Raw genomic sequence first — 21957 nt, forward strand, 5'->3', positions numbered from 1 at the left:
TAATGTTCCATAATAGTTATTCACTTTGACAAAAATGTATCAAAACAATTTGGTTTTCCTGCAAAAACTGTACCAACAGCCAATGGGTTTTTGGTTTAATATAACCGTTTGTTTTTTCTTTTTATAAATATAAGTGAAAACATTTTTTTTTTTTTGTGGAAAGGCAGGCTCAGTAGTCCTCATCAATTAAAAAAACAACAAAAGTGTTCTTTTATGTCATGCTAGTCTAAATTTGTCAAATTCATTTACTATCGTATCGGCTTAAACCATGGGTATTTCTGAAATCTAAATTTTGTAATATGTATGCAGACAAAGAATAACTAAAATTTAATTCCTCACTTTGAAGAATAAATAGGTGATCATTTTATAATTTTACTGACATTTCATTTTAAAACAGATGCAGTACGTGAAAATACGATTGCAAAACGTTGATGTATGTTATCCCATGAGCTGATGCATACGCTTATTATAGTGCTGAGTTATGCCTAGTGTCAAATACAATATATACAGTATTTACTATATACAGTGTAGCATAAGTGAAATTACGAAACACATCATTGGTATGATAACGTTATCAAAATCAAACATGAAGATGACAAATTCAAAATCGATTCAAATGGAATATAAAAAAAAAAATTATATGAGAACCCTTTTTTAAACCCAATTCATTGCAAGTTAAAGTTATATATTATCAAAAACAAATTCTAAACCGCCCCCCGGTGATATACTGATAATGTATTAATTTGAAACGATAAAATGAGGAAATATGTGAGAATATATAATCAAACCTTATTTAATCAAAATATATGAATACAATGAATGAAAACTCCTTTTTCACTACGCTAACCCCCACAAAGAAAAATACTTTCCCCTACAAATTTTACAATGGAATAATGGAAGATTCCGAACCGAGCGCCGATTTATTCTCATATTTTTAATCTCTCCGTTTCGATAATTTCTTTTCGATTTTACGGTAATATTTAGTATATACTCTAGTCTAAGCATAGTTTACTTCAACCATTTGGACGTTATCCAGGCTTCTTATGACATTTTTAAGGATAAATAAGCGATTTTGAAGGCCGGACCAGTTTTGGCCTAGCCGGACCTGTTTTAGCGGCTGTTTCAACGCCAAAATCAATCCGACCGGACCAGTTTTGGCCCCGGACCAAATTTCGCGTTACACGCCCAGTGAAGCAGAACGAAGGCTGTGAAATGAGGCCAGAGAACAAGTGCAGCTACGGCAAAATCACACTGTGGTTACAGAATACGAAACTTGTGAAATAGTCAATCTTCCGACGATATCAATTACTTTTGTAAAATTATACTTATCTGATGTAATTTTAGTCTTCCCATTTATAAAGTCAATTTTCTATGAAAATTCATCACAATTATGTAAATTCATTTGGAAATTCAGTTTACGTTTGCCGATTTTCGCACTGACTTTCGATACTGATTTTAACCACCTGATGTAACCTGTTTACTAATTAAATTGAGTTCGATAATTAGTTATTGACAATTAGGTTCAACGATTTGCCTCAAATAGGGGTGTTTTCTGATCGTGGTGTACACTGTCTAATGCATGTCCATCTTGAAAAATACCCGCATACAATAATACGAGGATGCTTCACATTTTCCTATCTCCTCTTACGATAACTGTTTTTAAAGGCTGAAAATCGGTTGAATAGCTCGAGTACAGCATCATAATGTTGAAGACAGGCCGATTTTCTTTAAAAAAATACTATTTTGATAGATTTAATACACGTTTATACAAATGTATTGATTTGCAATGAATGGAAGATTTATTGGTTTAACCATGGTTGCATAATTTCATAGTTTAACAAAAGTAGGTAAATTTGGAGAATAAACATGAATAGTATTGTAATGCTATACAATACTGTAAATAGATATTAACCACTTTTGATCACCATTTGAATCGCAAATTTCTTATTGTGAGTGTTGGTATTGTTAGATATAATATAAACAAATATACTAATAAACTTTATTACTGTGAGTGTAGGTAGCCCCTACTTTAAGATTATAAACACATAATAATATAATACTTTATTACTGACAGTTGTTTCTCAACGTTTGTATTAATTAATAATTACAAAAAATATAAACGTCGTAGTGGTGTATCGATGTGTATTTTACTATTTAAATCGACTATGACAGTGACAGTTTTAACAAAGTATTAAATCGCAAATGTTTTACTCTATTTAGTGGTATATTTTTATAGGCCCTTTAAAAAAATATTTCGTTACCGAGTGGATAATAGAGAGGTTTCGCAATTTTACGAATACGATAACGAAAACGGATACGTCACGCACACGTATTCGTTTTCGTAAGCCATAAACAAATCTGTTTCGCATGGCAACAAAATATTGAGGCGCGTCCAAAATATGACTGCGGTAAATTTGAGCGAAGCGAAGGTACTTGGTGCTTGGCTGCCTAGGCCTAGCGTAACATCAAAGCGAGTGAGGACCCCGGTGAGGACTTTAAAAACTGCTATTATTTTATCAAAATTGACCTGGCATTTAGTAAATTACTTTAGTAAATTACTTTCAATAAATCTATAATTATATCATAATCATGAATCATTCCTAATTCAAATTCAAAATGTGCAAAATAGATCAAAAACTATACTCGTTTTGTAGTTACGAATATGACTGGTGATATTCGTCAACACGAATACGCTTTACGAATATGAAATGGGGATCAGCTCAAAAGTTTCACAAATGTATGACGTATCCGTTTTCGTTATCGTATTCGTAAGGTTGCAAAACCTCCCTATTAATAAAAAAATATAAAGAATATATTTAAAAATTGTTCCTCTTTGTACCTATCCTCATCCCCAACCCTCAACCCTAATGTTAGATACAAAACACCAATTGAATTTGTTTAAATGAGTCCAAATCAAACATTTGAACTCATTTTGTGACAAGTTTCTCTCTCCGAAGTAATTCCCAGGGTGCTAATTTTGGTTGACTACATAAATCATTGTGTCTAGGCCTATTCGTTTCTGTAAACAACAATGTATTATCAGCACGTTTTTTTACGCTGAATTACTGTGTATTCGAGAACCATCTATGGGCACGACCTAGATGGTATGCTCGCTTCGCTCGCGTACCATCTAGTGTATTGTTAAGTTTATTAAAATTTATCAAAATTATTTGTTGTATATTGTTATCAAAATGACTATAATTGAGAACACTGTTAAACGGGATCGTACATTGATGTTATTTGTTGTATATTGTTAAGTTTATCCTATTCTTTATCATTGTGCTCAAGTATACCAAAATGACTATAGTTGAGAACAGTGTTAAATGGGATCGTACATTAATGTTATCTGCTGTATATTGTGAATTTTACTTGTGTTATATGTTTTGTTTTGTAAAGTTAAAGTTGAGAACAGTGTTAAACAGCACCATGCATTAATGTTATGTGTTGTAGATTTTTAAGTTTATCCTATTCTTTTATTTTATAATTATTTAATTAATGACAATCCCATTAATAGGGTGCAATCGCAAAAAGATCTTTGTGTTTTTATTGACAGTTCCCTTTGTTTTTCTTTTCATATTGATTATCTTGTTGGCAAGTGCAATAGACTGCTTGGGCTGATGTGGCGTAATTGTAAACATTTTGACAGGCAAACCAAAATCCACCTTTATTATTCAATTATCCATCCCATTCTCAACTTCAGTTCTGTTATTTTTAATTCTATTTCGAAAACTCAGTCTACGCGCATTCAGCGTCTGCATAACCGTTTTTTACGCTACATCAGCCACAACCAGAATCAGCTGACTTTCATTTCCATGTCCAATCTCCTGAGTCTCGTAGAACCTTTTTTGATCTTGTTTTTTTGTATAAATGTATTAATTCTTTATTTGACTGTAACTTAGTTAGTAATTTTTATCTTAGAGTCCCTAGTCGTCGTCTTAGAAGAAATACTACTTTTCATATTCCTTTTAGTAGAGTAAATGTTTTAAAAAATGGTTTTATTAGTAGATTAAGTCAAACTTATAATTCTTTTACTTTAAGAAACCCTGAGTTAGATATCTTTAGTAATAATTTCCGTAAGTTTCGTAACATTGTTAGTAGTTTAGTTTAATGTTTGTTATTGTATATGTTCGTGTTTGTCTGTGTTCCCTCCTGTAAGTGGTGAACCATGAGCTCACTGTTGGTTGGGAAATGAATAAATAAAAAATAAATGAATAAATATTATTATATTATAATTATGATTTTCCTGATAAATTCAAATCAAATCAACAATAATTGAGTAGAAAGGCATCTCCGATCGCAGAACTATTTTAAGGGGTTTGCCCAAAGAGTTCAGGGCTGTGAACTCTTGCACGTAAAATTCATGATAAATGGTACCTCTTGATCGCCGGAAATGTCACTCCATAGTGCGCTATGCCTATTTTTCAATACGATCATAGCCTATTTTCCAATACGATTGTAGCCTAATAAAACACACATAACTAACAAAAGGATAACATTTTTTGCGTATGCGAATCAGGGGAAAGTCCCTGATGAAACTTCCGGTACGGTAATAAAATCTAATAACTGTAATCAATTAATGCAAATTAATTATTGTTATTATTATTATCAATGAAGTCAGCAGTTAAAACCACAAATTAAAAATAAATTCAAAATTAATTTTCATTTATCCACTATACTGTACAATACTATAGTGTTGCTTAAACCAAATTCAACTGCAGAAAGCACCAAACTTTACTCTGCTACCGGTATAACACTGTTATTTCAAAGTTCGGAACGTTCATAGTTACTACGGAAATTCGGCCTAATATTTCGGACGTACGAAAATTAAGATAAACAGGGTACTACTACACGGAAGCACAAAACTATATGCAAAATTATTACTTTTTTGGCCTTAAATTATAGAAAACCTCTGGACAGCAAAACGCAATCATTATGTACAAATTGATGATCCCCATATGAAGGGATTTTCCGGAACACGCGGTGTCTTGGCCTCCTTTTATAGTCTCATGCCAGGATGCACCATAAGTAGCCAGTCAGAAATTCATTCTGTGCATGGTGAGAAACATATACAGTATTGGTGACTCTTATATTTTACGATGCAGTCTGCCAATTTACGAATATTCTCTTCCAGCCCTGAACTTCTATAACGATATATGGATATTGAATACGATGAAATGGGAACTAAATTTCAATTTAGTGGCAGAAAAAACATTTAGTATGAAATTAAGTGTGTTGCCTAGGGCAACACCGCTGCGTCCGCCCTGGAAGGAGATAGGTAAATGCGTAGCATCCTCATATTGTTGTATTGGGTATTTTTCAGCAGACAGTGTATACCACGATCGGAAAACACCCCTATTTGGGGCAAATCATTGAACCAAAATGTGTTTTAATCGTCAATATATAATATATAAAAATTATCTACCTACATTATGTAAATTTTTTAATTGTTTATTTCAAATGATGTTTGGAATGGGGTCGTTTATTTAAGGGGAGGGGGGTGGGAATTTATTCAAAGCAGGGGTTCATTCGAAATATGGTAATTTTAATAATAATATAGAATTCTTTTCTCAACTGATAAAAGCTATTTTACATGATTCGTTTTCCTCTTGAAGCTTTAATGAAATGTTTCTGTCTTCTAGAATAAAAGTGACACTGTCACAGGTTCCATTAAACTAATCCTCTACACTAATTGATCTAGCTCTAGAGTAATGGCTTTTATTGACCAAAAAATTTGAATTTTTAGCAAAAAATCAACATCTTTTTTGGCATGTACTATCTTATAACCTCAAGAAAATATTAACTTTAATCTACATATTATTCTCACATACTAGGTGAGTTTTTAAAAAAATATGAAAACAATATTCATATTTTATTGAAAAGATAATGTTAATAATAGCTATCCCTTGATATAATTTTTAATAAAAATATAGAATTCGTTTCTCAACTGATAAAAGCTATATTTACATGATTCATTTTCCTCTTGAAGCTTCAACAAAATTGTTTTGTCTTCAGAAAAATATAATATTTATTGAGTTACGAACAATAATAGGTTTGTGATATGAAATGACAGCCATTTTGGACCCATCTTGGATTTGAGGTTGCAGTAAATGTGCACTGGCAATTATTTTACCTAATGGTGTAGGCTAACAAAAAAACTTAGTGCTTAGTGTGTACAGAGGTGGCATAAAAATGAGAAGATTCACTCACACAAATCCTGTCAATACAAATTGACTACTGTCATATGATGGTACCAATTCACTGGAAAAAACATAATAAAAATATCTCTTATCAATCAAAAGTCATCATGAATTGAATGAAACTCAACAAAGTCTAAACAAATTAAGACAAACCTGGTAAAGTCTGCAGCAACAGGAGCAGTAACAAAAGATGCCATTGGCTTTCTGTGTACTTGAGTAAACATTTGTAATAACTCTCCACTTTTACTGATTAATTCACTTCTAGTACAAAGTCGTAATTGATGTTCTACCTCCTGAAGCAAGGATTCTAGTAGCTCAGTCTCTTGTGTTAAAGAGTTCTTTTGACCTAAAACAATTCAAGTACTAAAACTACTATTTCATTTAATAACAATAATAATATGTCATTCTTATACTGTATAGCGCTTCATGTTTTTACCTTTGTTTGACCATTTGTACACCTGGGTGGAGAGAGGCAAACATAAGTAAAGTGTCTTGCCTAAGGACACCAGCAATGAGACGAGGATTGTCAGTCCCCCGACCAACACACTGCACCACATACTCTCTTATCTGAACTTATTGTAATATAATGCGAGAGGTTTTTAGACTGTATTGAGACTCTACTCGCATTCTTACAATATCAGAGTTATTTATTCAGGTTCGTGCTTCTTATACAATACGATAAGATAATATTACAGGATATCACAGGAACAGAGGATAGATGATGATGTGAATGAGGTGGGTCTCTGTGGGTGAGCTTCTGAGGAAGTGCTTTAAGGTGTGCTGTTAAGTCTGGAGGGTATATTGGTCCTAAGTTGATCAAGGTACATTTTAAGGGCTTGATTAATGGTATCTTAAGGTATCTTAATGATCGATATCAGTCATCAAATCTGTGCTTAAAAGCTATTGTTCTTTAATTGTTTGAAGATGGGAAAGTTCTCTAATGTCAGATTAATTGTTTTCTTTATGCTAATTGGTTTTAATAGTCATTAAAAAACAGAATACACTTAGCAATTAAAACAAATAATGAAAATCAACACTACACTTTATTACCCTAGCGATTACAATACACTCCTGCAAAAATTTGTTTTGGAATAATAAAATATCCCTCTTTGGACTTACCCATTAATGTAATTAATTTTGATTTAAGTTGTGTTTCCAGTCTAGCAATCATCATTTCTACTGCATTTCGAATCTCCCGTACTCGTTCATCTTTAGCACTACGGACACTTTCAACATTTCGTTCCTATTCAAATGAAAGTTTTGATAGTAGTCACCTCCCATTAGAATTGGAAATATAATGGTATATATCAAAGAAATTGTTTATTTACCTCCGCCAAGGAGGTATATATGTAATCGGTAGCGTGTGTTTGTTTGTTTGTTTGTTAGCAAGATTACTCAAAAAGTAATTACAAGATCTTTACCAAAATGAATATACGGATAGATACTGTATGTGGTCAAGGACCATTCCATTAAATTTTGGAACCATTTGGGACCATGGTCCCAATTCTGGACCACTTTTTTGCGAATCCGGATATTCACCCCTGGACATTTACCCCCGGAAAACTACCCCCGGACAACCACCACCTGGACCACTACCCCCTTAGGACAACTACCCCTTTAGGACAACTACCCCTTTAGGACAACTACCCCTTTAGGACAACTACCCCTTTAGGACAACTACCCCCTTAAGACAACTACCCCCTTAAGACAACTACCCCCTTAAGACAACTACCCCCTTAAGACAACTACCCCCTTAAGACAACTACCCCCTTAAGACAACTACCCCCTTAAGACAACTACCCCTTTAGGACAACTACCCCTTTAGGACAACTACCCCTTTAGGACAACTACCCCTTTAGGACAACTACCCCTTTAGGACAACTACCCCTTTAGGACAACTACCCCTTTAGGACAACTACCCCTTTAGGACAACTACCCCTTTAGGACAACTACCCCTTTAGGACAACTACCCCTTTAGGACAACTACCCCTTTAGGACAACTACCCCTTTAGGACAACTACCCCTTTAGGACAACTACCCCTTTAGGACAACTACCCCTTTAGGACAACTACCCCTTTAGGACAACTACCCCTTTAGGACAACTACCCCTTTAGGACAACTACCCCTTTAGGACAACTACCCCTTTAGGACAACTACCCCTTTAGGACAACTACCCCTTTAGGACAACTACCCCTTTAGGACAACTACCCCTTTAGGACAACTACCCCTTTAGGACAACTACCCCTTTAGGACAACTACCCCTTTAGGACAACTACCCCTTTAGGACAACTACCCCTTTAGGACAACTACCCCTTTAGGACAACTACCCCTTTAGGACAACTACCCCTTTAGGACAACTACCCCTTTAGGACAACTACCCCTTTAGGACAACTACCCCTTTAGGACAACTACCCCTTTAGGACAACTACCCCTTTAGGACAACTACCCCTTTAGGACAACTACCCCTTTAGGACAACTACCCCTTTAGGACAACTACCCCTTTAGGACAACTACCCCCCGGACAACTACCCCTTTAGGACAACTACCCCCCCGGACAACTACCCCCTTAGGCCCTTAGGACAACAACCCTCTTAGGACAACAACCCCCTTAGGACAACTACCCCCTGGACAACTACCCCACAGGAACAATTACCCCTAGGAACAATTACCCCCTAGGAACAATAACCCCCTAGGAACAATTACCCCCCGCACAATTACACCCACCCCCCCCCCCCCCCCCCGGGTAATTACCCTGCGGACAACTACCTCTGACACAACTCCCCGTAGGACAACTACTTCCTGGACAATACTCCGAGGGCAAATAATCTTTTAGGACAACTACCTCCGTAGGACAACTAACCCCTGGACAACTACCACCCAGAAAACTATCCCTTTAGAACAACTACCCGCCGGACGGACAGCTACCACCCAGACCATTCAACAACCTGACTCTGCAACAGTGTATAATAGGAATTAATAACTATATTTTAATTCGTTACTTTGACGAATTACTATTCACTAGATGGCAGGCTCGCTTCGCTCGCGTACCATCTAGGTCGTGCCCACAGATGGTTCTCGAATACACAGTATTTCCAGCGAGAAAAAAATGGAGATTTCAAATGTACGTACCGCAGGACTATAATACATTGTCGTTTACAGAAACGAATAAATATACACAATGATTTATGTAGTCAACCAAAATTAGCACCCTGGGAATTACTTCCGAGAGAGAAACAAAATGAGTCAAATTTTTTTATTTGGACTCATTTAAACAAACCCAATTTGTGTTTTGTATGTAACATTAAGGGTTGAGGGATGGGGGAAGAAGATAGGTACAAAGAGGAAACATTTTAAAATACATTCTTATCCACTCAGTAACGAAATATTGTTTTTAATGTTTTATAGGCCTATAAATAATATACCACTAAATACAGTAAAACATTTACGATTTAATACGGTACTTTGTTAAAACTCTCACTGTCATAGTCGATTGAAATAGTAAAGTACATGTAACGATACACCACTACGACGTTTATATATTTTTAAATTATTAATTAATACAAACGTTGAGAAGCAACTGTCAGTAATAACGTTTATTTATTTGTATATTATATGTTTATAATCTAACAGTAGGGCCTACCCACACTCACAGTAATAAAGTTTATTTGTATATATTTTTATATTACATCTAACAGTACCAACACTCACAGTAAGAAATTTGCGATTCAAATTGCGATCAAAAGTGGTTAATACCTTAACAGTATTGTACAGCATTGCAATACTATTTATGTTTATTCTCCAAGGGGGCCCATAAATCTAAATCTATACCTCTATGGTTAAACCAAATAATTTGGAATGTTTATTTGTATATTATATGTTTACAATCTAACAGTAGGGCCTACCCACACTCACACACAGTAATAAAGTTTATTTGTATATATTTTTATATTACATCTAACAGTACCAACACTCACAGTAAGAAATTTGCGATTCAAATTGCGATCAAAAGTGGTTAATACCTTAACAGTATTGTACAGCATTGCAATACGATTTATGTTTATTCTCCAAGGGGGCCCATAAATCTAAATCTATACCTGTATGGTTAAACCAAATAATTTGGAATGTTCCATTCATCACAAATCAATACATTTGTAAAAACGTATATTAAATGTATCAAAATAGTATTTTTTAAAGAAAATCGGCCTGTCTTCAACATTATGATGCTGTACTCGAACTGTTCAACCGGGTTTCAGCTATTAAAAACAATTATCGTAGGAGGAGATAGGAAAATGCGAAGCCTCCTCGCATTTTTGTGGCGGGTATTTTTCAAGATGGACATCCATTAGACAGTGTATACCACGATCGGAAAACACCTCTATTTGGGGCAAATCGTTGAACCTAAATTCGTTTTAATTGTCAATAACTAATTATCTAACTTAATTTAATTAGTAAACAGGGTTACATCAGGTGGTTAAAATCAGTACCGAAAGTACGAACCAACTTTATATACCATCGAGTAAAAATTCTAGAAGTAAGGCGCGATTTACCGAATTTTGCCCTTACGTAAATTTATATATAGATTATTGTAAACAAAAGTAAAAGATTGAACATAAATATAGCCTGGTATAAACTGAAGATTGTCACACATGATCATAGGATAGTCGAACGTATTATATAGTAGTACTCCCTGTATTTACTGTAAAGACTGGGTTCGCTAATAATAATAATAATTTTTGCGTCAGGACAATGCTTCGATAACCACTGGTCACATAACCACAAAATGGGAGACCCCACTATACGAAAAAGGAGACCCCACTATACGAAAAGGTAGACCTAAATATACGAAAAGGGAGACCCAAATATACGAAAAGGGAGACCCAAATATACGAAAAGGGAGACCCAAATATACGAAAAGGGAGACCTAAATATACGAAAAGGGAGACCCAAATATACGAAAAGGGAGACCCAAATATACGAAAAGGAAGACCCAAATATACAAAATGGGAGACCCAAATATACGAAAATGGAGACCCACTATAAGAAAAGGGAGACCCCCTATACGAAAAGAGAGACCACACTATACGAAAAGGGAGACCCTAATATACGAAAAGGGTCGTATTGGGTCTCGTGTCAGGTCTCTGGTCTCGGGTCTCTAGTTTCGAAACACCCGTTAAAAACAGATGATTTCATTTTTACAGAAACCGGTCTTATATATTTGTCTACTTTTGGATTGGGGGGTGGGGGGTAGTTGACCGGGGGTAGTTATCCTAAGGGGGTGGTTGTCCGGGGGGTAGTTGTCTGGGGAGGTTGTTATCCTAAGGGGGTAGTTGTCCTAAGTGGGTAGTTGTCCTAAGGGGGTAGTTGTCCCGGTGGTAAACATCCGGGGGGTAACTGTCTATGGGGTAGGTGTCCTAGAACCCTTTTTAGTCGCGTAGACGCGACTCTATAGTTCACTATGTCGGTCGGTCTGTCGGTCTGTCGGTCGGTCTGTCTGTCGGTCTGTCTGTCGGTCTGTCTGTCTGTCGTTCCGGTATCACTATGCATGTTATCGCTTTCTGACCTTATCTTGATATCAGTTTAATCTAGCTAAGTCAATTTTTCACAGTATATTCCTTATGGCCAGGAATCGATGTGGTTATGTTTTCATGGTGCGCAATAAAAAATTACGCGGTCTACGCACGATTTAACGAAATCACGCTTGTAATCATATCTTCACAACCATGAATCACAATTAAATAAAATTTGGTACTCATAAATTTCAGGGCATAAATCATATGGCAATACAATTACATGCGTAGCGCATGTAACGCATGCGTACGCGCGCTTAAAATTTTCAAAATTTTTTTTCGATGAAATAAGAGTACGTTTCAGCCAATTTTAAGCGTTTACAAAATTGCCATGAGTGCGCAGATTTTTGCGCGCGCACTGCGCGTTAAATGTTATTGCTCACTCTTTTTGCCCGATTTCTGTTTTCTTAACTTACTTTTCAACTAGAAATTACGTTATACGAGCACGTCAAAAGTGACAGGCTACGCACGTGTAAATTAAAAAAATATAAATGTTTTTAAACATTTCAACATTTTTAAACATGTTCAGTAATTTCGATCAGTATAGTTCACTATGTCGGTCGGTCTGTCGGTCGGTCTGTCGGTCGGTCTGTCAGTCCGGTATCACTATGCATTGTATTGTAGCACGCGACTTAATGGCTGTTGGCCTTGTTTGGTATACTGTTCAGACCTGCTAGTGTTAAAAGGTAGGACAGAATTTTCCAAAAGCCGACGAGCAGTCTTAAAGTAACAAATAAACTAAAATTGCATTTTCTCGAGAACTACTTGTCCAAAAAACTTCATTTTTGTACAAGAGGCAAGAGTTATAATTTGTGATTTGTAAATTTAAAACATAATTTGATTTAAAGACCCCTTCCCTGCAATTTTGGACGTTTTTTGGAAAATAATACATATATATCACTTTAAAAACATTAAACCATGTCATTCCTTGTCTTAAATGTACGTTTTATGGTAAATTATGATAAAAAGTGAGAAACAATGCACTACCTAAGTAGCTCGCGGCGGTCGACCTCTCGTGGACGGTCTTAGGCCTAGCCTAGCTAGGCTTAGTTTTGTAGGCCTAGCTGGTAAACATCGGTAACGTACGAACATCATACGCTAGCTATATACCTAGCCTGACGTTGTATAGTTGCTGCATTAATTGTCTTTCTATTTTTGCCAGACTCCGGTGATACAAATTGGGGAAAAGCCGGTATTTTCGCTGAAAAGTTAGGAGTCTTCCATTTGTTTTGGCCTCACGATCAATCGAAAAATGGGCGAATTACAAAAACAAAAATATCAATCCGCGCGCAATGCATTTTGGGATTTATAGCGGGCCGCTATAATTATTAGAATCGACTTATTTTTCACATTTTTAACCCTTTAAAAACGAAAAAAGTTATCGCAATAGGACCATATAGTATTATTTTTACATTAAATATAGTTTGTGATCTTAAATTAGATCTAAAAAACGTAGGGAAGGGGGCTTTAATGTGCACGTTTTTTGATGCGAGTAGTTTGAAAAACCTATTTCTTTTCAAATTCACTTGTTTGATTTTCGCGTTGCTGTTCTATTGTTAGTCAACTGAAGCTTAATTGAAAGGCTTGTTACATAACCATCTTATGTACAGTAGGAGAATTTTACAGTAGGCGGAGCTATGCACTCTCGGAGTGTCTTTCTAGTTCAGAATGCAATGGTATATCGTTTAAAAAAAAGACATACAGTAGATGTCATATACTGTACATTACTTGTACTGTAACCGATTGTATTGGTCTAACACCCTCTATATGTATAGTGTTGTGGAGAATGAATAAAGCCGCCGATGCGGAGAAGATGGAGAACGACTAAACTTCGACCCACGTGTGTTTTCTTGTTGTGCTTTTATGTTTGGATATTCTACCTTAAAATGGACCTGAAATGGACTTTAGATTTTCAAGAAATTCACACATGTTATTAAAATGTATCAAATTAACACAGGCCTAAACAAATAAAAACAAAATGTATAGTATTTTGAGAAAAAACGAAATTTTAAGATACCTTGGTAAATTAGCGAAAATTACTCACGCCATTGCAATATTCTATTTCAACGGCCGTCGGGAGCCTCTATATTCACGACATTAGGTGTACAGCCCCATTAGAGAATGTGTTTAATTTTACCCAACTTAGGGTAAATGTCACTTAACCTCCTACTGTGACATGTGTTTATATATTTGATAGGCAGGTCATTAAACTATTTGATCATTGCCGAATTCTGCTAGTTTTTGCCTGACCATTGACCTTGCATACTGAAGAATGTACCTTGTCCTAATCAATCAATTTCAAGAGAGCTAATAAAATCACAGGGGTATAATAGGATTCAGGTAATTAATCACCTGCTTAGTTGATTTATCTGATAAGGATTTTGACCAAAAAGTTCTAATGGGGATGTACACCTAATGGACGTCACATATACACACGACGTTATCGAGAGCGTGTATGCCGCCCGAATGTCAGTGAATGATCGACGGCCTGGAAAGATACGCGAAGCGTTGACACTAGTACTAATTTATTAAATATCTAATGTTGTTGAAATATAGGTCCCTAAAATGTACTTTGTTCTAAAACCCAAATTTAGAAGGCCTAGGCCTACCTCCCAAACTTTTACTAGGCCCCCAGCGCACGGAGTCGATCCATCACCCATAACATGCGAGGCTCCGTTTCATGTGCATCCAAGGACCAAAGCGATATCAACAACTTGCTGCTCATTGTCAAGCCAAAGTAAAATGAATAAAATTCGTTTTAGAACTGCCTGATTCGTGACAAATAAATTATCATATTACTACGGTAATTTAATTCTGCTAAACTAAAAACTAAAGAAACTAACACATTTTAGCAGTATATACAAAATACATGAATGGAAAATATGGATACGCATCATTGCACACGACGCTGTATCCCGGACAACGTTGCCAGGCTAACTTCGGTATTGCCAGAAAAAAAACGTCGATTTGAAGATTTTAAATCGTCATTTACTCGATTAATAACCGTTTATACGGTAATAATTTTATCTAAAAAAATTCTGAATAGGCCTACGTTTTTATAATCCATAGATTTCAAGAGTTATAGCCAAAAAACTGCAAATTGTCCATTGGAGGGATAGGAATATATTCGCAAAGTAACGTCACCTAATCCGTTTCAGGTCCATTTTAAATGGTTATACACAACAAATTGGCGACGTAGTGGGATTATCATATATCATACTTTTGGGATGGCTCAATTAGGAACACTACACGAATATGTAGAAGCAGAAAACCGGTCTAATTATGTTGAGAGGCCAGAACAGTATTTTGTTGTGAACAATATCGACAACGACAAGAAGAAACGAGCAGTGTTGCTGACGTATGTGGAAAAAAATGTACCGTTTGATGAAAGATTTACTGGCACCAGCGAAGGTAACTGAAGTTCATAAAAGTGGCTAATAAACATGCACCCCTAAGAAAAAGAAGAGTCAGGCATAAACAAAGCCCTTGGTTAACAAAGGATTTGATAAAAAGTAAGCAAGAAAGAGACGCATTAAAACGGAAAGCCATAAAGAAGAACAATGCACCCTTATGGGATGAATATCGAGCAAAAAGAATTAATTAAGTTAATTAAAAATTAAACAATGCAAACAGGATTACTTCTCAGATCAACTTAATACTAAAAACCCGAAAAAGATCTTGGAAAACATAAAAGTAAAAATACTGATATAACAAATCTGAAAAGTGAGAGTGGTACACAGTCTAATTCTAGTGATATAGCTAATGCTTTAAATGAGTATTTTTCAAATGTGGATCCAAACCTTGCTAAAAAAATTCCAATGTATTAATAATGATGATTTTCTTATTTTGTTTTGAAAATCCAGAAAAATTTTACTTTGAAAATATTGACTGTGAATATGTATACAAACTATTAACTTCTATCTCAATAAAAAAAGGTGACTGGAAATGATATGCTTCCAGCCTACAGCACCTTATAAATGTAGCAAAAGATTCTATTCTGTATCCACTCATCTACTTAATAAATTTATCTTGGAGTCTGAACATCAAAAAATTATGAAACATAGGGGAAACTATAGATCGATAATTATTGGAATGTATGATCAATAGAAATTTTTTGCCCGTACCTGGCCTTTAAGAGTGGCTTGAATCCATTAAAAAAGAGAAAGTATATAGGCATTGCAATGATTGATTTAAAAAAAGCATGACAAATCAGGCAAAGAACATTCATTCTAAACCGCCCGGTGATATACTGAAATTTAATTAATTAATTTGAAACGATAAAGATGAGGAAATCTGGGAGAATGAGAAAAAGTCGCCCCAACCGAGACTCGAACTCGGACCGCCTGCTTGATATGCAGGATGTCCTAACCATTAGACATGGTATTGTTCGAACTCGATTGGATAGCGACTCTTTAACATTCTCGGCGTGGTACGGCAGAACAGCACTAGTCCTCAGTTGTACGCACGCGCACCAGAGATCAAATTGATACGCCCTCATCTTACAGTATTTTTATTCCCGAGGCGGGATCATCTTTTTCGTTTCAAATTATATATATATATAACAGTACAGAGTGGGTATGGTCAGAGACAGGAAAATGCCTTTCGTATATCTACAGAACTACTGACGTCATCTAAATGTTTTAGTACATTATGATAGAAATAAACCTCTAATGTTGACATGTGATGTGTCACCCTATGGAGTAGGGGTCATACTTTCCCATATCATTGATAATGTTGAACAACCAGTTGCTTTTGCCTCACGAAGGTTGTCGGAAACAGAATCTAAATATTCACAGTTGGATAAAGAAGAAGTTGCAATTGTATAATTGTAATTGTATTGGTGTAAAAAAGTTTCATAAAAACTGTATGTGTATGGTTGTAAATTTATTATTGTGACAGACCATAAGCCGTTGTTAGGGATTTTTGGTGAAGGGAAGTATTCCACAAATGGCTTTCCCCAGAATGCAAAAGTGGGCATTAATGTTATCAGATATGATTACAATTTAAAGTATAAACCAGTGGAAGATAACCAAAATGCTGATGCATTGAGTAGAGCTGTAGGTGAAATACCTACATGGGGACATATTATGTTGCTAGAGAAAATTAACAATTCACCAATCAAGAGTAAAGATGTTGTAATATGGACTCGTCGTAGAGATCCTACATTAAGTAAAGTATATATAAGTATGTTCAAATGGAATGGAAAGATAATGTGGGAAATGACTGATTTGTTACCATATTATAAGAGAAAGAATGAACTAAGTACGGAGAATGGTATTGTTCTTTGGGGTGCATGTATTGTTTATGCCAAGTGCAGGAAGGGAAAAAACAATTACATGAAGGACATCCAGGGATTGCGAGAATGAAATCAGTTGCACGCACATATGTTTGGTGGCCCAATATGGATAGTCAAATTGAAGAGACTATAAAAGCTTGTTCGCAATGCCAGTGTCATAAAAAATTGCCCGCAGCTGCACCGCTAAATCCGTGGTCATGGCCAGAAAAAGCATGGTCCAGGATTCACATTGACTGTGCCAGTTCATTCATGAACAAAGTGATTTTAGTGGATGCAAATTCTAAGTAGATAGAAGCGGTAGCAATGGACACGAGCACTTCTCAAGCATCGATAGCAAAGTTAAGAAATATGTTTGCAACTTTTGGAATCCCTGAACTGTTAGTTTCAGATAATAGATCTAATTTTACAAGTGAAGAATTTCTCAAGCGTAACGGTATAAAACATGTTCAAACTACGCCTTATCACCCAGCGTCAAATGGACAAGCGGAACGTGCTGTAGAGACTGTAAATGAAGGACTTAGAAGAATGGCGACTGAAAACATGGAGACAAACATTTTTAATTAACTACCGAAAAAAACATAAAACTACAGGAGAAACACAAGCCAAGCTCATGTTCGGAAGACCTATTAAAACTCATTTGTTAATGCTAAATATTGGAGTCTAAGTGAGAAAGGGGCAGGCAGAAACAGCGACATGATTCAAAAGCGAAAGAGCGAGTATTTAGTGTGTCAGAGAAAATTTTTGTACGAGACATCGTGAAAGGTGTATGGTTACCGGGTGTAATAACAATCTATTCTGGTTTTATATCATTTAAAGTTAAATGATGGCCGAGTTTTAAAGCTCAGGTACAGGCATGAATTTTAAATATAAAATCTGGTTAATTGTACATAAATCAAATATTTGTAACAGAAATCAAGACGAAAAAACATGAATTTTCCTTAATATGGTTAAATACAAAATTTGGCAAAATTCTGCCATAAAAACCAGGAAGACTTTTTTTCAGTAGTTAGGTAGTTTAACCTAATGTAATAACATGTCTGGTGACTCCCTAGAAGGTGAAAAAAGATAGTGGATATGCGGTGGATAATTTTTGCTATAGCATATGAAAATAAAAATCTGAAGTTTATTAAAAATACAAGAAATGTAAAATTCAAGTTATTACCTATATTTTTTACCACACCGTTTATTTTTCATAGCTTTTTAAAATGCCTCAAAATTTGTGTACAAAAGAATAGAGATTTTACTGTATAATTTGAACTATCCCCCCACTGATAAGAAAGTGCTTATTTTCAACAAGCTCCTGTAACACAAATAAAATCCCAACAATTATGAAACATAGGGGAAATTATAGATCGGTAATTATTTGAATGTATGATCAATAGAAATTTAAAAGACACGTACAGTAGACCACATTCGCAAACAAACAGCAGATGAACCAAAGGAAACGAGCGAAACAACGTCTTATCATATCCTTTTAGTTTGAGCAATACTAACCATGAGACAGCAAAAAACGCACCTCCGATCGTAAGGCGCTCACATCGAGCAAGACACCCTCCAGACAGATACCAATAGATGCATTCAGTGAGATCAGTTGTGTTTAAACATTGTTAATAGTTTATTAGTAAAGTATAGTAGTTAGTGTTTACTTTTGTTTAAAGGAAAAGGAAAGAGGCAATTGTTAAATGAAAAGAGAAAGTAATTATGTTTAGGATACACTACATTGTTATGATTTATCTAAGATTGGAGGGATGTCATACTGATTACTTGTACTGTAACCTGCCCTCTATATGTATAGTGTTGTGGAGAATGAATAAAGCCCCGGTTGCGGGGAAGATGGAGAATGACTAAACCTCGGCCTATGTGTGTTTTCTTGATGAGCTTTTATGTTCGGATATTCTACCTTAAAGTTGTATTGTCCCCCAAAACATGAAAAATAAAGATGAAAAAATCAAATTTTGAATAGACCATTTTGTAGTTATAATAAAGTTATTCACTTTCGCCGAAAAAGAAATCCTAAAAAAATATTGATTTCGCTTATAAAAAATCAAAATAAGTTTACCATATTTTCGAACTCATAAGCTCAGAAATATTTGATGGTTAGCTACAACTCATAAATATGCATGATATGTTAATGAGCATCCAAACAGGGGAGATCCGATCTGTTATCTTCACCACATAAACAAGCATGTGCGACCATGGAACTATAATACAGCTTTACCATTTTGAAACACCGGTTCTCGTCAGATCACCGAAGTTAAGCGACGTTGGGCCTGGTTAGAGCTTGGATGGGAGACCATCTGGGAATAACGGGTGCTGTATAGGGAGCTGGGGTTAGGCATTTGAAATCAGCACTGCTGACTTTTATGGCAGCCCCTGCATCTAGTATCATTGTTAGGACCAATCAAGGTGCTTTAAACAGTTCTGGCTTTGTTTGTACGTATCAAACCTGTTAGTGGCGATAATTATCGCTGTTGGTTTCGATTAAATAAAATAAAATAAAATAAAATAAAAATAATACATATATATGATATATTATAGTTCCATGGTGCGACAAACAGAAGAAAGTGCTGGGGTTTCCCTGATCATGATGTAAAAAGCTCTGCCGTTAATTTGCTGGTAAGTATAATTTTATTTCAGATGAATGCCACATCCTCCTATAAAAGTTACAGTATTACGTTTTTTGGCGTATAGGCTTGGCTATCTAGACTAGGGCTATAATATAAGCCTACTAATACTATCACTAGGGCCTAGTTAGAAGTTTACTACGGTGTAGTGTAGCAGCTGTAGGCAGGCAGATAATCGGGTCAGAAAAGTAGACGGGAACCCACTTTGAGGCCTAGCTAGGTCCTATATATCGTAGCTAGGCTATCACTCCACAACTAGCTACAGGAAATAGGCCTACTATGTTGCTATACCATTGATATACATTTGGAGCTAGAATTAATTTTAAAGTGTAAAAAAAGACTAACAATGATGACAAAAAACAAACATTTGGAAAATGATCAGGATACAGTACCCAAAGAAGTTGACGGTAGAATAGATTGTTGTTGATATCAACCAAAACGAAAACTAAAAAAATTAGTAATTAGACTAGGCCTTTTTGAGGGAGGAGATGCACTTTTCAGGAATTCCTATACTGTACATTAGTACCCCAAATTGAAAACTTCAGATTCATGTACAGAAATAATAATTATATGTATGCAATAAATTGTGAAATATTAACTTTTCTATTTGACTTTTGTATTTATACATCATTGTTTTTAAATTTATAGACTTAAGCTAATGAAGACTGGTTAGACCCCATACTGCATAAAGGCAACTGGCAATACTCGGTAGTGGAACACAAGATAAATGTTGGATGACTATCATAAAGCATTCGGCAAATGTGTTGTTTTCCAGCTTTTAAAATTTTGTATAGTTTTCCTATAAAAGCAATAACATTTGTATAAATTATTTTGCAAACATAGCAACAGCATTAAATAAATAAAAAATACTACTACAGTACATGAGACAAAATCTCCATAATTTTAATGTGTGAAGATTTACAGTACAGTACAGTAAAAAATGAGTTAATTACTAGTACTAGATGGTACGCTCGCTTCGCTTGCGTACCATCTAGGTCGTGCCCACAAATGGTTCTCGAATACACAGTACTTTCAGGGTAAAAAATCTGGCGATTTCAAAAGCACGTACCGCAGGACTATAATACATTGTCGTTTACAGAAACGAATAAGTAGACACAATGATTTATGTAGTCAACCAAAATTAGCACCCTGGGAATTACTTCCGAAAGAGAAACTTACCACAAAATGAGTCCAAATTGTTTATTCATTTAAAGAAACCCAATTAGGGTTGAGGGATGGGAAAGAGGATAGGTACTACAAAGAGGAACAATTTTTAAATATATTCTTTATCCACGTCAGTAACGAAATATTGTTTTCATTTTTTATAGGCCTATAAATAATATACCACTAACGGTGACTAAATATAGTCAAACATTTGCGATTTAATACTTTGTTAAAACTGTCACTGTCATAGTCGATTGAAATAGTAAAGTACATGTAACGATACACCACTACGACGTTTATATTTTTTGTAATTATTAATTAATGCAAACATTGAGAAGCAACTGTCAGTAATAAAGTTTATTTGTATATTACGTGTTTATATATATCTAACAGTAGAGCCTACCCATAATCACAGTAATAAAGTTTATTTGTATATATTTTTTTACATCTAACAGTATTCACAGTAAGAAATGTTTGAATATTTTTTCACGCTGCTGCTCTAGCCCGCTACGTCCCATTAGGACTACTCAATCAGAAGCTAAAGCAAGCAGCAGTTATAGTTCTAAGGACAGACAGTTTTGTGAAAATGGAAACTCCACTATGATTTATTGATTCCAGCTGCTACAGTAGACCCAAAAAACGTCTGGGAAAGAGTCTATTAGGACATGTCATGCTAAAATTACAAATCCCTAAGCATTTCTGGTATATTCACTGTCAGATATTCATTGAATTATTATTATTATTAAAGTTTGTGTTTGTAATAAGATACTTCACAATTGAAATATCTAGGGTGATGAAGTGACCCCCAGATTTGACCTTAGCAATAAAATAACTAAAGTGACAGAAATTGAGTATTCACTTCTGTAACAAAAAAATAATATTTATTCACAAATAAAAAAAGAAAAGAAACCCAAAAACCATTGTCTGACAGACAATTTCAGTATTTGTTGCTTTAAATTACATTTTTTCAGGTAAAATAACTATTAGGCCTATGTGACAATAAAATGACACATTCAAAAACAGTTGAAATAAAAATTATTTTTCAATAAGCGAGCAGGGTTTTTTGTAAGAAATATTTCTTGTTTACATCTATTTACAGTAAGAAATGT

The 21957-nt window shown here is 35.1% G+C and overlaps 1 protein-coding gene and 1 pseudogene across 2 annotated transcripts in view; one reads left to right on the forward strand and one right to left on the reverse strand.

The window, feature by feature from the left end:
* The window catches only part of LOC140044976 (E3 ubiquitin-protein ligase TRIM37-like), a 96968-nt gene that overhangs the window by 44104 nt on the left and 30907 nt on the right, over positions 1–21957 (reverse strand). For both annotated transcript variants that reach the window (XM_072089694.1, XM_072089695.1), the window contains 3 exons: positions 7317–7440; positions 6351–6543; positions 6208–6258 (listed from right to left, as the gene is read on the reverse strand). In XM_072089694.1, the coding sequence (XP_071945795.1) occupies positions 6208–6258; positions 6351–6543; positions 7317–7440 (368 nt within the window). The remainder of the gene's footprint in view (positions 1–6207; positions 6259–6350; positions 6544–7316; positions 7441–21957) is intronic.
* LOC140045647 (5S ribosomal RNA) lies at positions 19265–19382 on the forward strand (annotated as a pseudogene).

The sequence above is a fragment of the Antedon mediterranea genome, chromosome 3 (genome assembly GCF_964355755.1).
Source record: "Antedon mediterranea chromosome 3, ecAntMedi1.1, whole genome shotgun sequence".
Classification (NCBI taxonomy): Eukaryota; Metazoa; Echinodermata; class Crinoidea; order Comatulida; family Antedonidae; genus Antedon; species Antedon mediterranea.